Source organism: Erinaceus europaeus, chromosome X (genome assembly GCF_950295315.1).
Source record: "Erinaceus europaeus chromosome X, mEriEur2.1, whole genome shotgun sequence".
Classification (NCBI taxonomy): domain Eukaryota; kingdom Metazoa; phylum Chordata; class Mammalia; order Eulipotyphla; family Erinaceidae; genus Erinaceus; species Erinaceus europaeus.
This window is the reverse complement of record NC_080185.1, coordinates 95,859,843-95,876,498: the sequence shown is the minus strand read 5'-3', so window position 1 is coordinate 95,876,498 and position 16,656 is coordinate 95,859,843. Positions and strand designations below refer to the sequence as shown.

Here is a 16,656-nt window from a genome sequence, read left to right as displayed (position 1 = left end):
AAAGAAAGAAACAAAAGGAAAGGAAAAGAACCCCTATTAACTTCCTACGTCATTCAGAGATTACTTTTAAAAGACTTGTTCGCTATATGGTAACTTTTTCAGAGTTCAGGAGAAATTTAAAGCAAGCTCACATAGCATTTCTAGACCTTTAATCTCATAGCAAGTTCTACTCCTGAATTTAGAAATAACAGTATAGATTTTACAAGAGCCATGTGTTCAAAGCTACTAAGATTTTTCCAATACATGTGAATTCTCATTAAACAAGAAAGATGAACAGTAAACACTGGCCCCCTCCACCTTTAACTTCAAAACTTAACCGAGAATTCTTGGAGAGGTCTAAAAACATTTCAGTCTCAAATATTTAGAGTGTACATTTATTCTTTTATAGGAGTGATCTAATTTCTGGTGGATTAATTTGTAGAGATGCAGAGACAAAAGCAGACCTGGGGACTCCAGGTGACTCTCCCCTCCTTGAGAGTTGCTGTAATCAGGTATCCAATCTAGAAAGTTTAGACATGAAAATCACAAAGCAACTCAAAATTAATCAAGAGTGTTCAAGCCATCCAGCATAGTCATGTCAGTAGTTTCACTCTTAACAAAACCTTTAAAGCTACACTCAGATGACAGCAGCTTTCAAAGTGTTTCATATTGACACTATTCAATCTGGAAGTAAATTTCTACTGCTCAGGAAGAAGAGGAAGAAGCTAAGCCTGTTCTGAGTTTTCCGAAAGCCCATCCTTGACCTTGTAGTCTGTGGGATGGGAGTTGTAATAAACAAACGTGGGGTGATAAACTGAAAGAAAAATCTTGCTAGCAAACCACAAAGGGAGCATAGAGAGGCACTGGCAATTTGCTTAGCATTTTACTCTCACAGATTTCACAGACTAACACCTTGGACTTTCCCCTGACTACACCCTCCCCAGACTCAGAGTGCACTGATTTAGCGGGGAGAGGCATTAGGAAAAGGAACTGTTATATTACACCCTGGCTCAGAAGGAGAGGGGCAGTAAAAGCAGTCACACCTAGTAAGAAAAAAAAAACATCCTTTTTGTTTTTAATGAAGGAGGCTTTATTTTGGGGGGAGATGGAGTGGGAGAAGAGAAGCACAGTAATTAGAAATACAAGATAGGGACTGGGTAGTGGTGCACCTGGTTGAGTGCACATGTTACAATGCGCAAGGACACAGGTTCAACTCCCTGGTCCCCACCTGCAGGGAGAAAGCTTTGTGAGTAGTGAAGCACTGCTGCAGGTGTCTCTCTCGCTCTCTATCCCCCCCTCCCTTTCAGTTTCTGGCTGTCTCTATCCAATAAATAAAGATAATAGACAATAAAAATATACATAAAAAAGAAATGCAAGATAAATTTAAGATCTGAGACTCCCACCCCCAAAGGACAATGATTAAAACTCCACACCCAACACATATTGACATATGTTCAACAACCATGTCTAAGAAAAGAATGCAGATAATTAACCAGTATGGTTAATATATATATATTAGAGGGTAGATAGCATAATGGTTATACAAACAGATTCTCATGCCTGAGGCTCCAAAGTCCCAGTTTCAATCCCCTGTACTACCATAAGCCAAAGCTGAACAGTGCTCTGGTAAAAAAAAAAAAAAAAAGAGTAATTTTTCATGAGAATAAGTTTCTTTATATACAGCATAAGGGACTTTTGGGAGTTGTGGTAGGAGATATAAAAGAACCAAGAAAATAAAAAGAACCAAGAGCAATAGAGGAAGAAATGTAAGAAATCCACAGTGTCTCAGTAACTGGCGTAAGGTGGTGACGAACACTGTTTGTAATGACATCTCGCTGAAAGTAGGTGAAAGGAGAACTGAGAACAGAAGAGAGTCAAAGAGCAGTCAGGCTTATTTACAGGTTCACAAGAAAAACCATTTAAAGGAAGCAAGGACCAAAAATGCCTGGGTGGAGCTTTCTGGCTGAGTGTGTGACTGGGGTTTTGCACAGTTCTGAGAACGAAAAGCTGATCCCACCCCAGATCTTCCTGGCTCAGGCCATACCAGAATAGAAAGTGACTGTGCTTATTACAATGTACATTTTGAGAACCTGCTTAACTTCATCTACTAGTCACTAAAGTTGTACATCAAGAGTTAAAGACACAGAAAAGGCTAAGGACTGCTTGGTTTTTTTGTGCCCAGGTGACTGTGAGGCTGTCTCTGGGAATTAGAAGAGACAAGAAAATTCCAACCCTCAGTGCTTAACAGAGATCCAAAGAATGCAGGCAAGGAGCCTGGAGTTGCATTTAACTTGACAACTGCATTATTTCTTCTAAAGTACTTTTAATTTATGGGCGAGGGAAAAGAAAAGAGAAAAAGTACTGAACCATAATGGAAGTTTTCATAGCCTTTCACAGAAAAAAAAAAAAAAAGAGGAATAAAAGAGAAGACAGCAGAATAAAAAACCGCAAAGCACGTATACTGTGACGGTGGGTCTTAACCAGGGACCATTTTTGTTTCCTGGGAGACATTTGGAAATGTCTGGAGACATGTTGTTAGGTTATCAAACTGGAGGAAAATGCTACTGACATAAGATGGGTAGAAACTAAGACACTATGAGGCATTTTACAATACACTGGACAGCCTTCCACAACAAAATATTCAGTCCCAAACTTCACTACTGTGACTATTGGAAGACTCTGAACATATGATACTCTTTCCTGAATTTCAAAGGACTATGTATCAACCAGGTAATTAATAAAAAAAAATTAGTGTGTTAGGGTCACTGGAAACTCTAATGCTTTTGGGCTATATGTCAAAAATTACGGAGTATACAGTTAGAGAGAGAGAGAATGAATGAGGGAATATAAGAATATTCTTGGCTAGATGAAACAGGTAAAAACAAATGAAACACTGCAGTTATCCTCTTGTTTTCTCTATCAAGTAGAAGGGAAGTAGTGGCTTTGATGGAAACTAAAATCTGTATACCCAAAACAAAATAAAAACAAAACCTCAAAAATGAACAATCAAAAAACCTCCCAAACAACTACATAAAGATAAGTCATGGAACAGATGACATCTGCATGCAAAGAAAGCTTAATAGGTTGCTTTACTAGCAAAAATATCTTTAGGAACATTAATCTATTTTTACAAGGGAGACCAGAGGACTGCTTATCTCTGGTAGGTGCAGTGCTTGAGACCAAACCTGGGACCTCATGCTTTACACAGAATGCAGGGAGCATGACACAGTGCCAAATCAGGGACTAGGTTCTGAGAAGCCTGGTGACATCCATTTTTGCTCTTTTACAGCCCTGAGCATTCTCCCAGTGGTGGGTGGGGAAGGCACGTGGAGAAACTAGATACATGCTTTGAATAATAGATATGAAGAGGACCTAACCAGCTTCTTAAGTCACCCCAGATGAGATGCCAGACTTAAAATTTACAAAGCAGTACGGTGTCAATTATTATTTATGGTAGCATGTTCTTACCTTCTGAGAGCACAATTCAAAATAAAAATCGTCGAGTGGCTTTTTTTTTTTTTTTAAACACAACGCTAATGTTACTAAATGACCCACACATTTTTCACACATTGTAATTTTTCAAGTTGTTACATTTTTATTAGACATTTTATAATACACATAAGGAGATAGTTGTTATAATACACATAAGGAAATAGTTTACTCTGAGTATGTATAGATATATATATTTTGAAATTAATTTTTATGGCTGGTTTATTAACGGTTTACAAAATCATAAGGCTATAGCAGTATGGTTCCACACCACACCCACCATCACAGTTCTGTGTCCTCACCCACAAGCATAACCACCGCTGTCTGCACAAAGTCTTTACAACAGTTTGGCCTTTTTTTTTTTTTTTTTTCCTTTTTTCTTTTTAATAAGCTTCTGTGTTTCGGTTCTTTATATTGCATATATGAGTAACACCATCTGGTGGTTGTCTTTCAAAGAAATGCAGGTCATTTGGTAAAGGAAATAAATTATAGCAACAATAGTCCTTGAACAGAAACACCAAACTAAAGAACTTTAGAATATTATATCAATATGTGATAAGAAGAATGGGAATAAATAAAAACGATGTAGGAAAGATTAGGAAGCACTAGAGAAAATGACTCAATTTAAAAAGATGCAGAAGACTATGTATGCATGTAAATGTGTTATATATAATGGTGTTATACATACAATTTATATATAAATATATTATATATAAATATATCTGAGAGTCTCCTTTAAACTTATTGTTGCATCATTATTTGCTTAAACATCCTTTATCCATTTCTTCCTTTTTCATACTTTAAAGTTGTCTTACATTTCTTTTTTAATATTTATTTATTTAGTTTCCCTTTTGTTGCCCTTGCTTTTACTGTTGTAGTTATTATTGTTGTTGTTATTGATGTAGTCGTTGTTGGATAGGACAGAGAGAAATGGTGAGAGGAGGGGAAGACAGAGAGGGGGAGAGAAAGAGAGACACCTGCAGACCTGCTTCACCGCCTGTGAAGCGACTCCCCTGCAGGTGGGGAGCCAGGGGCTCGAACCGGGATCCTTAAGCCGTTCCTTGTGCTTTGTGCCACCTGCGCTTAACCCACTGTGCTACTGCCCAACTCCCCTGTTGGCTTATATTTCTATGGCTTCTGTTTCTGGGTCTGCTTTACTCTGTATTATCTTGTTGAGAGTTAAAATGTTCCTTGTTTTCTCTCTGGCACTCTTTTCAGTAACTCTTGCGAGGCAAGTCTAGTAATGACAAACTGCTTTAGTTTTTGTGTAACTGGTACTATATGATTGTTCCTTCATATTGGAATGAGAGTCCTGCAGGGTAAAGTGTGCATGGCTGGAGTTGTCTTTTATAAAACACCCTGAATATCCCACTCCACTTTCTCCTAGACTCTATGGTTCCTGCTGAAAAGTCTGATGCAAGTCTGACTAAGCTTCTTTTACAAGTCACTTTCTTCTTTTCCTTGTCAGCTTGTAAAAAATTTTCTTTGTGGGAGTCGGGCTGTAGCGCAGCGGGTTAAGCGCAGGTGGCGCAAAGTACAAGGACCGGCATAAGGATCCCGGTTCGAACCCCGGCTCCCCACCTGCAGGGGAGTTGCTTCACAGGCGGTGAAGCAGGTCTGCAGGTGTCTCTCTTTCTCTCCCCCTCTCTGTCTTCCCCTCCTCTCACCATTTCTCTCTGTCCTATCCAACAACGACGACAATAATAACTACAACAATAAAACAACAAGGGCAACAAAAGGGAATAAATAAATAAAATAAAATATTTAAAAAAAACACCTAGTTTAAAAAAAATTTTTTTTCTTTGTTTTTGACTTTTGATAGTTACACAATGATGTGTCTTGGTAAAGGCCTATTTGGATTTAGGAGAATTCTCTCTGATTCCTGAACATCTACATCCTGACCATATCCCAGATTTGGAAATTTTTCTGCTATTATTTCTTTGAATATGTTTTCTGCTCCTCTTCTCTCCATCTGAGACTCCTATAATTTTGGCATTTTCTTTTCTTTTTCTTTTTTTGTACATTTGTTTTCTAGTGGAGTCTTTAATCTCTCAGAGTTGCTTCATTTTTTTCCTAGACCTTTTTCCTCCTTTATAAGTCAAAGAGTGTACTCAATTTTGTCTTCTGTTCTTGATGTTTTCTCTTCTAGATGTATAAGCATACTTCCTTAACTTGCTATATGAGATTGGAATTTAAAATACTCTTTACACCCTGGAATTCTGTTTTCAAGTTTTCCTATCAAATGAATCTTCGAAATTATAGATTTCTTTTTTTTTTAAAAAATCATTTCTCCATATTAAATTGAGCTTTGTATTTTTTCAAATTTCCTGACAATGTATTTCTCAAATTCTTTCTCTGACAGCTCCACTTAATCTGCATCATGAAATGTCTGGCCTTCATTTTTACTTTCTCAAACCAGTATTTTCCAAGGTTTACCCATCTGTTTTGATTTCTGTTGTTGGCCAGCAGGTGGTGCTGGGTTCTGCTTTGTATGCGAATTGTGGGGAGAAAAGAGGAGTTTTGAAAACTAAACAAACCCTTAGTCTGGGGGAGCAAGGAGAGAGATCCCAGACCTCCTCTTCCTAGATAGATTCCTGAAACTTGAAACTCTGTTGTGAGCTTAAGGTCATTTTTTCTTTCCTGCAAGGCAGTTTGACCCAGTTCACCAGTGTCTCTATGGCAGCTGGGACACCAGAGAGTTTGGTTGGCATCCCTGTTGCCACAAGGGTAGTGTTTAGTTCCTTGGTTTCTCTGATTGCTCTCTGGAGTTTGTGTTAAGAACCTATGACTTCTATAGCTCTAGACAGCAGTTCTGAACTCCTTATTTATTTATTTATTCATTCATTTTTTGGCCTCCAGGGTTATTGCTGGGGCTCGATGCCTACACCTCAAATCCACTGCTCCTGAAGGCTATTTCCCCCCTTTTTTGTTGCCCTTGTTGTTTTTTATTGTTGCTGTGTTTATTATTGTTGTTGTTGTTGTTACTGATGTCGTTGTTGTTGGATAGGACAGAGAAATGGAGAGTGGAGGGGAAGACAGAGGGGGAGAGAAAGACAGACATCTGCAGACCTTCTTCACCACCTGTGACGTGACTCCCCTGAAGGTGGGGAGCCGGGGGCTCAAACCAGGATCCTTGCACGGGTCCTTGTGCTTTGTGCCATGTGGGTTTAACCCACTGTGCTACCGCTCGACCCCCTGAACTCCTTATTTTTAAAGACACTCAGTTTGAAAGTGGTTCTATGCAGGCCCTTTAAATCTGCTGCATACATTTGAAGCAACTGCAAATATGGCACACACCAGCAATGCAGTTCCATGTTTTGACTTGAATTTTTCTCACCCTCCCCTTCTGTTCTTGCTGTCCATGCATAATCACCAACCTTTAGATAGTGATATTTCTTTCTTTACTAGAATCCCAGCTGTGCTCTGATGAGATTCCTTGAAGTATTTTCTTGTAATATCTGCTTTCTGGGAGAGTGAACTTCCTAAGGCTGGGTCACCATAGTTCTGCCTTGGAAGTCTCTGAGTATATATACTCTCTTATATTAAGCAATTTTAAGCAGATAACACAGCAAGTCACTACCATTGACAATTCTCCCTTTTAATCTTTCTTATTATTATCTATTTATTGGATAGAGACAGTCAGAAATCAATAGGGAAGGGGGAGATGGAGAGGGAGAAAGACAGACACCTGAAACACTGCTTTACCACTTGCAAAGCTTTCTCCCTGTAGGTGGGGACCGGGAGCTTAAACCCAGGTCATTGAGCACTGTAACATGTGCGCTCAACCAGGTGAGTCACCATCTAGCCCCCCTTTAATCGTTCCATACTTCATATTTTCTTCACATACATGAAGAATACATTTTAGTGAAAGTGGTATATACCTATTGGCTTGCTTAGTGTTATGTTAATAGTAACAGTATCCTTTTCCTGTTACCACATTTACAAAGAACAAATAAGATATTTTATAATAAATTTATACTAATGTGTATTTTATACATTTCTCCAGTGATTTTCAGTCACTATTATAACATTCCCTTAGATTGCCTGAAAATCGCTCATGGACCAGGGAGACACTAAAGTGCTACCTCAGTACAGGGGATTTACATGTATGAGGTCTCAGGTTCAATTCCTGGTACCACCAATAGCCAGAATTCAGCAGTGTTCTGGTTAAAAAATTGAGAAAGAAAATTGCTTGCACTTTTCTCAGCCTTATTCATTTTTTATTAATTAAGATATTTTGCAAAGCTGGGGCTTCACATAGGCATGACTTCACTTCTCCTGGGTCTTTTCATTCAAATAGAGAATGGAAAAAAAGAGATAGACACACACACATCAACACTGAAGCTTCCTCTGGAGCAACAGCACCTCCCTTACGGTACAAGAGCTTGAACCTGGGTTGTGTACATAGCAAGTTGCATGCCCTACACTGTGAGCTATCTCTCCAGCAAAGACGTGGGGGGAGAGGAAAGGGAAAGAGAGACTGACTGACCAGAGCATCACTCAGCTCTGACAACTGATGTTGCTGGGGGATTGAACCTAGGACCTCTGGAACTCAAACATGCAAGTCTGGTATGCTACCACTGCGTATCTCCCACTGTACTTTCCCTCAGCTTTTAATCACAAAATTTTAAATAAACTCTCCTTAGTTTTCTTTTAACAATATTTTATTTACAGAGACTGAGAAAAATTGAGAAGGGAGGAGAAGATAGGTAGATACATAGATAGACAGGCAGGCAGACAGGCAGGCAGGCAGAGAGAGAGAGAGAGACAGGCAAAGAGACACTTGCAGCACTGCTTCACTGTGTGTGAAGTTTTCCCCTTGCAGGTGGGGACCCAGGGCTTGAACCCAGACCCTTGAGCATAGTAATATGTGCTCTCAACCAGGTGCTCCACTGCCTAGCCCCTTTGCTTGATTTTCTTAGTCACTAAAATATATAGAAGAGTCAGGCCTCTTATGATATGTTTTAAAGGAAGGAGAACACCATGCCTGTGGACACTGTGGGGGTAGAGAGAAGCCCGAGACAAAACAACAGAATGGGAAAGTAGACAGTAAGACCTGAGAGATCTAGGTAGGGGATCAGGGAGAAGTCCAATGGGTTTCCTTCCTTGCATGTCTCCATGTTCTGCTTGACACTTAGAAGCCAGGAATTGATAATTCTCATGAATTTGATCTTGTGGTCAAACTGACAGAAAAGCTAAACAATGGTAATATGCATAACTGTAATGGTACAAACTATATTACAATTATAAAAGACATCAAGCCATGGTTCAAAAACTATCTGCAAAGAAAGTGAGACACTACAGAAAATATAAGCATGTGAACTTTTACTTTGTAAACCAAAAATTCTAATTTCCTCATTAATTGCAACTTTCTAAATATAAAACCTAAGTTAATAGCTGTTTGTAAATAAATTAAACTTTGAGATGCTTTTAAGAATATGAGAGAAAATGTTGGGGGCCGGGTGGTGGCACATCTGGTTAAGTACATGTACTACTATGCACAAGGAACCAGGTTCAAGTCCCCATTCCCCACCTGCAGGGGGAAAGCTTCACGAGTGGTGAAGCAGTGCTGCAGGTCTCTCTCTTTCTCTCTGTCTCCCTCTCTCTGCCTCCTCCCACTCTCAACAAGTTAAAAAATAAATAAAATGTTGAATTTTAATGAAAGAGACAGACAGGAAGAAGGTACTGTCCTAACTTGGATATTCTATTTGTTTTGTCTTGTTTGTTTCTATGTACTGCTGGGGAATGAACCCAGGGTCTTAACATATAAAGGCATGTGTTCTAATGCTGAACCACTGCTCAAGTCCCAAGGACAAATTCTGATTATCATTAGTTATAAATCAACTTCTTTTCACAAACATTAAGATAATGATAAAAAAAATTGGCTTACCTTCACATCCCTGTGAATTATGTTATTGTCATGACAATAGCGTAGGGCTTCCAGTATCTGTCTCATGTAATGACTGTAGAACAACAAAAGAAATATAAAACTGTAAAAAACCTTTTACTTCCAAAACTTAACAGTACCCCTAGTTTATAACTCCCACCTTTACATTCAATGCGTAGGAATACTTGATTTGAATAGACAGAGTTGGTACAGTGTGAAGTCCAATAATGAAAAAGTTGACTCATGATTTTAACAGCTATATGAAGAAACACGCTCTGTCCATTTTCTATATCCAACTCAATAACAGAGCTCATAAATAACATAGCTCTCTAAACTAAAACTTTAAACTTAAAACCCCAACAATTTTCCGACACTCAGTTCATTCTACTTAATGACACTGGATTGGATTGCTATTTTGTTAACAGTGCTCAAAGGGACATAGGGATTCTGACTAGAGAGATGGGAATCTTTGTCACTGGAGGCTAGCCGTTTGCCTAATTTCCATTTAGTTATATGTATAATAAGAGGAAGAATTGCTTTATGTCAGTAGTTTCCTTTTGCAACATACTCAAGTTTTAGTTAGGTCATTCTTGTGGTTCTGTTCCTCATGGATAAATCATAGCAGGTGTTAGCTGAGGCACCTGACTGGTTCCAGGTGAAGAAAGTTAGTATTTAAAGAAAATAGTCTGTAACAAGTGGTAACCAGGTTAAGTAGCAAGAAGGCATGACATGGGTAATTTATTCTGTATTACTTCCAAATTAACTTTGACTTCCTTTCCTTGAGTCTAAAGTTGAACTTCTGTAATTCTATCATTTCTGATCCAAAGGATCTTTTCCACTTTTTATTCCTCTACATTTCATTCCCTTTATAATGTTCTTTTTTCCATCATCACTTTACAATTTTCTCATTTTTTTCCTTTTTCTGTCCCAACAAGTCATGACATCAAAATACAACATACTCAGAATTATGCATTGTACAATATGTGATTTTTAAACTTTTTTTATTTCTTTGTTGGGGAATTGTTTCACATTCAACAGTAAATACAATAGTTTATACATGCATAACATTTCCCAGTTTTCCATATAACAATACAACCCCCACTAGGTTCTCTGTCATCCTTCTTGGATCTGTATTCTCCCCACCCACCCACCCCAGAGTCTTTTATTTTGGTGCAATACGCCAATTCCACTTCATAAGGTTCTACTTATGTTTTCTTTTCTGATCTTGTTTTTCAACTTCTGCCTGAGAGTGAGATCATCCCATACTCATCCTTCTGTTTCTGACTTATTTCATTTAACATGAAATTTTCAAGGTCCATCCAAAATCAGGTGAAAACGGTGAAGTCACCATTTTTTATAGCTGAGTAGTATAATTTTTTTATTTCTATATTTTACATTCCTCACACTTTAAAATTAAAACTAAATAACTTAATATTACTTAAAAGTGACCCTGTGCATGTGCTTGTGCTCAAGAAAATAAAAAAATCTACATACTTGCTTTATAATTGAATGGTATTTCCACAGTATGGTACTATTCATTATTAAGAGATGTGAAGTGCTTCTAAAAATTTCTAAAGGGTTGTAAATCAATATTATCACCATAATAAAAAAATACAATAAAATTACCTACTCATTTTAAAAAGAAAAAAAAACAGTATTTCTATTAAGTTCCTTATTTGGCAAGCTATTACTCAGTCAAACTCACATAAATGTCTCTCTGAGAACTTTATTTCCTATAATATAGTTGATTAGAAAGCTCTGGGAGTCGGGCTGTAGCGCAGCAGGTTAAGTGCAGGTGGCGCAAAGCACAAGGACCGGCATAAGGATCCCGGTTCGAACCCCAGCTGCAGGGGAGTCGCATCACAGGCAGTGAAGCAGGTCTGCAGGTGTCTATCTTTCTCTCCTCCTCTCTGTCTTCCCCATCTCTCTCCATTTCTCTCTGTCCTATCCAACAATGACAACAACAATAATAACTACAACAATAAAACAACAAGGGCAGCAAAAGGGAATAAATTAATAAAATAAATATTAAAAAAAAAAAGAAAGCTCCATCTTTTAAATAAAAGGTAAGATTAAACAGACAGTGGTCCAGGAGGTGGTGCAGTGGTAAAACTTTGGACTCTCAGGCATGAGGTCCCGAGTTCGATCCCTGGCAGCACATGTGCCAGAGTGATGTCGGTTCTTTCTCTCTCCTCCTACCTTTCTCATAAGTAAATAAAAATTAAAAAAAAGAATAAACAAACAAAGCTAGTCTTTGTCCCTTTAATAATCATTATCTCCTTAACAAAGGCAGGGAGCTGAGCCCCTGTGGTTCTTAGTTCTGATGTTCAGCTTCTGTAAACATGAGGGCTGTGGTCACACTCTTTGCCTGAGCCAGTACAGCCTATAATCAAGTTTCTGTAAACTTAGGGGTTCGCGGTTGGAGAAATGGCTCAACTTGGTAGAACATTGGGCTCGCAATGCCTGTGGTTCTTGCTTCAGCCGCCAGCACCACAAGCATCGGAGTGTGCTCTGGTTTCTGTCTCTCCTCTGCCTTCTGTGAGACTCTCTTACACATGTAAACAACAAAATAAATGCTTTTAAAAAAAAGAGTAACATTAGAATTTTTTTTAAAAAAACTAGGGGGTTTTAAATTGCGGTCTTTTCCTAGTTCAAATCAGGCTTTGGGGGACTGTGAACCCCTGAAATAGCAAAGATAACAAATGTGAATGTGCTTTGTGTAAACAGCTTAAGTTATTCTTACTAAATTTGGTCAAACATTTAGAAATAGCCTATTTATGTAACCTAGATGCTAACATGCAAATAGTGGATAGATTTCAATTAAGTAATGTGGACAGAGTTTGTACTTGAGAGCATAAACTACCTCTGGATAGTTAGTTCTAAAATAGCTCCAGAAATTATCTTTAATTTGGAGAAAATGTTTATTCCAAAGGCTCATCAGAAAGAAAAAAAAAAACAACTTGATGAACATTTTAAAATCTGAATATTAAACCACTCAGTTATCTGACACAAAGCATAGACACATTCTAGAATCTCTGGGGTATGCCAGGGGAGGGAAAATGTTTTTCTTCCCAAATGTTAATGGTTCTAAACTCATCTTTCTCCAATATTCCCAGTCATGACCCTGAAAGGATGTGCACGTTAGCAGCAGAAATCTACCCACACATTCTCAGGAGTTGCAGAATAAACTTCAATGAGAAAGCCCCCTTCCTTCCTTCCTTCCTTCCTTCCTTCCTTCCTTCCTTCCTTCCTTCCTTCCTTCCCTCCTTCCCTCCTTCCCTCCCTCCCTCCCTCCCTCCCTCCCTCCCTTCTTTCCTTCCTTCCTTCCTTCCTTCCTTCCTTCCTTCCTTCCTTCCTTCCTTCCTTCCTTCCTTCCTTTTTGCCACCAGGGATATTGCTGGGGCTCAGTGCCTGCACAATGAATCCACCACTCTAGGGAAACAACCATTCCCCACTTTCTTTTTCTTTATGACAGAAACAGAGAGAAACCAAGAGGGAAGAGGAGACAGAGAAGAAGAGAGAAGGAGAGACATATGCAGTACTGCTCCGCCACCTGTGAAGCTTCCCCCCTGCAGATGAGAGTTGGAGGCTTAAACCTGGGTCCTTATGGCATGGCAATGTGTGTGCCACTGTCCAGCCTCAGAAAGCTTTACTTCTTGACACATTATAAAAGAGTTTATGCTTTCGGAGAAACTAGGCAGAGTATGTTTGCCTCTATCTTCTCTAAGCATTGGGAGTAATAACTCTGTAAAAGGAAAGAGCTGGGAAGCAATCCATTTACTTCTTTTGGAAGGAGACATTTGGGGGGGGCGTAGATGGTGGTAGAAAAATAAAAGGGGGGACAACTCAGTTCATTCTAATGCGCAGGCAGAAGACACCTTATTTCTAAAATGTTGTTAACAGAAATGCCCCCTGTCTAAAGACTCTGTATGGTAGATTGAACCCGGCATCTTCTAGACATGGATGCCTTCCTGGAGAATGGCATGCAATCTATATGACTTGCTGGACGTATAAAATGTGGATGCTGCAGAATTGAGATGCTCTCCATTTGCATGTGGAATTCCACAAACCTCTAGAGACCTGTCATCTTTTCTGAGCCAGAGCTCCATTTCTGAATGGAAGAAGGAAGACAGGGGAAAGAGGCTTTTGATCATCCAGACCTCTCCCTGCTTCAGCCAAGTCTTCTGATTGTGCCCTTGCAATGACTTAATAAAGCTCTGTACTAGATAGGGAGATCTTTGTGATTTGTGAGAGGCTGATTTGATCATCTGATTCTGTATGTTAGTTCATGCCACAACTCATCGCCCCTGAAAGAACAGAGGTGATCACTAATTGGGTTGTACTAAGGACTGAATGCAGTTTTATTCTATGCCATGCTTTGCTGCTCCTCTTAAAACTCAGCCAGTTGGAGAAAAACAACATTATCAGTTTGATTACTTGGTGTCTCAGAATCTTCTTGCAGTTGGTCTCACTAGAATACTGATGCAAACTGAACTGCCAAACAATGAATCAGAGTATCATTAAGGATAAAGAAAGGTTAGAAGTCATCTGTTCAGCACTTTATATACTAAGAGGAGATTCTCTGTGAACCTTGTGACATGATCAGAGACTCTACCCAGTAGGGTAAACTCCTCATAATACTCTCTGATGCCACCCCCTCTTTTGCTATTTTAAGGAAGGATCTTTAATAAATAAATTGCACCAAATTTTTTCATAAATTTTAGGAAGGGTATTTAATAGATTGCACTGAACTTCCCTTTGCAGTGTTCCCAATGCTACCTTAATCCTGGTTCAGTCTGGAAAATTCCCTTTGTGAAACCATGATTTAAGTTTAAAAATCAACAAGTTTTCATCTTGATGTATAAAAATATCTACTTTTTCTATAAATGCCAATATTTGGGAGACCACAAGTCATTTCAGGTTGCCATCATCTTTACATTATACTACCTTCCCCAACCTGACCCCCAGCCTAGAAGCCACAGGCTTGATTTTATGGAAAATCAATACAGATGACTGGAGAAAAAGAAGTGCTACTGCATTAACATTAACCCCCATCACAGATATGTGTCAGGTTAGTGTGGCTCGGAAAAAAAAAAGAAAAAAAGAAAAGAAAAAAAGTCATCTTTCCATTATTGAGTTTCACCATTTTATAAAATCAATATTGAGAATGTTCATCTTTTCCATTTGATGCTGCTGTGAAAAGATAGTAATATGGGAAAGCAAAAAAAAAAAAAAAAAAAAAAGGCAAGGTGCCTCAAATTTCTTAAGAAATAAATATAAACAAAACCATGTAAAAAGACAGAGTTTTAATTAGATAAAGTGGTTTATGACTATGCCATAAAAATCAAGGTAAGCACAGTTAATGAGGGCTAGAGAATGGGAAAGCTATCATGGGAGGGGGTGGGTTATGGAGATTGGGTGGTGGGAATTGTGTGGAGTTGTACCCCTCCTACCTTATGTTTTTGTTCATTAATCCTTTCTTAAATAAAAAAAAATTTTAAAAAAGGTATTGAGATAAGAAGTCAAAACAAGGGCAGGGGTTGATAGCATAATGGTTATGCAAAAGGACTCTCATGCCTGACGCTCCAAGGTCCCAGGTTCAATCCCCTGCACCACCATAAGCCATAGCTGATCAGTGCTCTGGTAATAAATAAATATTAAAAAGATAATAAAAATTGGATTAAAGAAATCCTAGGATATGCTTTAGTGAGAAGGGTACAAAAGAATAGAGGATATTCACTTTAGTTCTAACACTAAAAGGCAAAGGCAAACTGAAGAACATATGTAGCATATCTGCCCAAAACAAAAAAAAAAAACTGAAAAGCTCAAGTTTAATTTTACATAGCTCCTGACTTTACATAGCTATCAAATTCCTTTTTGTGTAAAAATCATCAGAAACTGGAAAGATGGCAGAACTGATACTGCAAACTCATACTAATATGTTCATCGATCAATATTTTGCATTTCTAGTCATGAGTGCTCACATAAGTATTGTGTGTTCTTTGCAGGAGAAATTAGCAATGTGATCATCATCAAAGATAAGGCTACGTCTTGTGAGGACTTTGTCATTCTCTTATTTCCATCTTGACATGTGGAGATGCGATAGACATTACATACCTGGCTACGGCTTCACTGTACACAAAACCAGCATCAGCTCTCTTTACAATTTCAAAGCACAGATCTGCTCCATCCATACTGTAGAGAGATGTGAAAAAGAACTTAAGAAAATTCCAGGAACAAAACAATGCAATGGAAGACACTGCAACTAAGTCATCTGGTAATTTATAGGTAATAATGGTAATAAACTAACTCCTTTGTCAATGAAAGACACAAATTAAAATTGACATTCTAGGAATCTTAACGTTAATATATATATATATATATATATATATGGAAAGAGAGAGACAGAATGAAAGTGAAAAAGCAATCAAATAAGCAGTAGCATGAAGTGAGGTGTACAAAATTGTGAATTCGCTGTAGGTTATCACAAGAAATCTTCAGAAAAGAGTAATGGTAGGAATTGTAGGGATATTTTTTTAGCTAAATTAAAAAAGAATTACATCTGGTCATAGCATGTAATATTTTAAGACTATGAAAAGAATTCTAAGATGTTTAGCTATAGTCAGCACCACCAAGTGGTATTTAAAATACATTGTGTAGAAGAAAAACAATTGTTACTAGTTTAGAGTTGATTTTTATTTATACTTTCAGCACTGATGTTAAAGATTAACATTGGTATGTTGGTGACAAGGTGTGACGATCTCATCCCGAAACTTATAGTGGCTCTCTATGACTTATCAGATCAGCAAGGTCTCGTTCGTTACCTTTGATCACACTTAGTCTGTTTTATCTCTTTTAATCATCTTTTTTTCTTTTATTTAAAGATTTTCCTTAGAGAGGGATAGAAATAGACAGAGCCATAGTGTAGCTCAGTTCTAGCACTAAGTGATTCCGGGGGCTGAACCTGGGACCTGGTGCATGCAATTCCTGTGTGCTCTCACTGCACTATCTTCCCAGCCCTGTCTGATGACCTCTGAAGAATACCTTACTCTCTAGGGGCCAGGCAGTGGTACAGTGGTTAAGCACTCACATTAAAGTGTGCAAGGACCCAGGTTCAAGCTCCTAGACCCCATCTTCAGGGGAAAATCTTTCTCTCTCTTAAAAAGTAAAAGACTGTTCAAAGAATACCTCACTCTCTGAATAAACTTGTCTTATCATACTCTTTGAATATACTATTTTTATTTGCAATGTTTCTGCATATATTGCTTCTCAAATTAACAAAAATACAAATTAATAGTTGT

General features: G+C 38.2%; 1 protein-coding gene across 12 annotated transcripts in view; it reads right to left on the bottom strand.

Moving 5' to 3' along the window:
- Positions 1-16,656, bottom strand: part of CASK (calcium/calmodulin dependent serine protein kinase) — a 392,391-nt gene that overhangs the window by 176,718 nt on the left and 199,017 nt on the right. For all 12 annotated transcript variants that reach the window (XM_060182549.1, XM_060182551.1, XM_060182553.1 and 9 more), the window contains exons 4-5: positions 15,473-15,550; positions 9,359-9,431 (exon numbers count right to left, since the gene is read on the bottom strand). In XM_060182549.1, the coding sequence (XP_060038532.1) occupies positions 9,359-9,431; positions 15,473-15,550 (151 nt within the window). The remainder of the gene's footprint in view (positions 1-9,358; positions 9,432-15,472; positions 15,551-16,656) is intronic.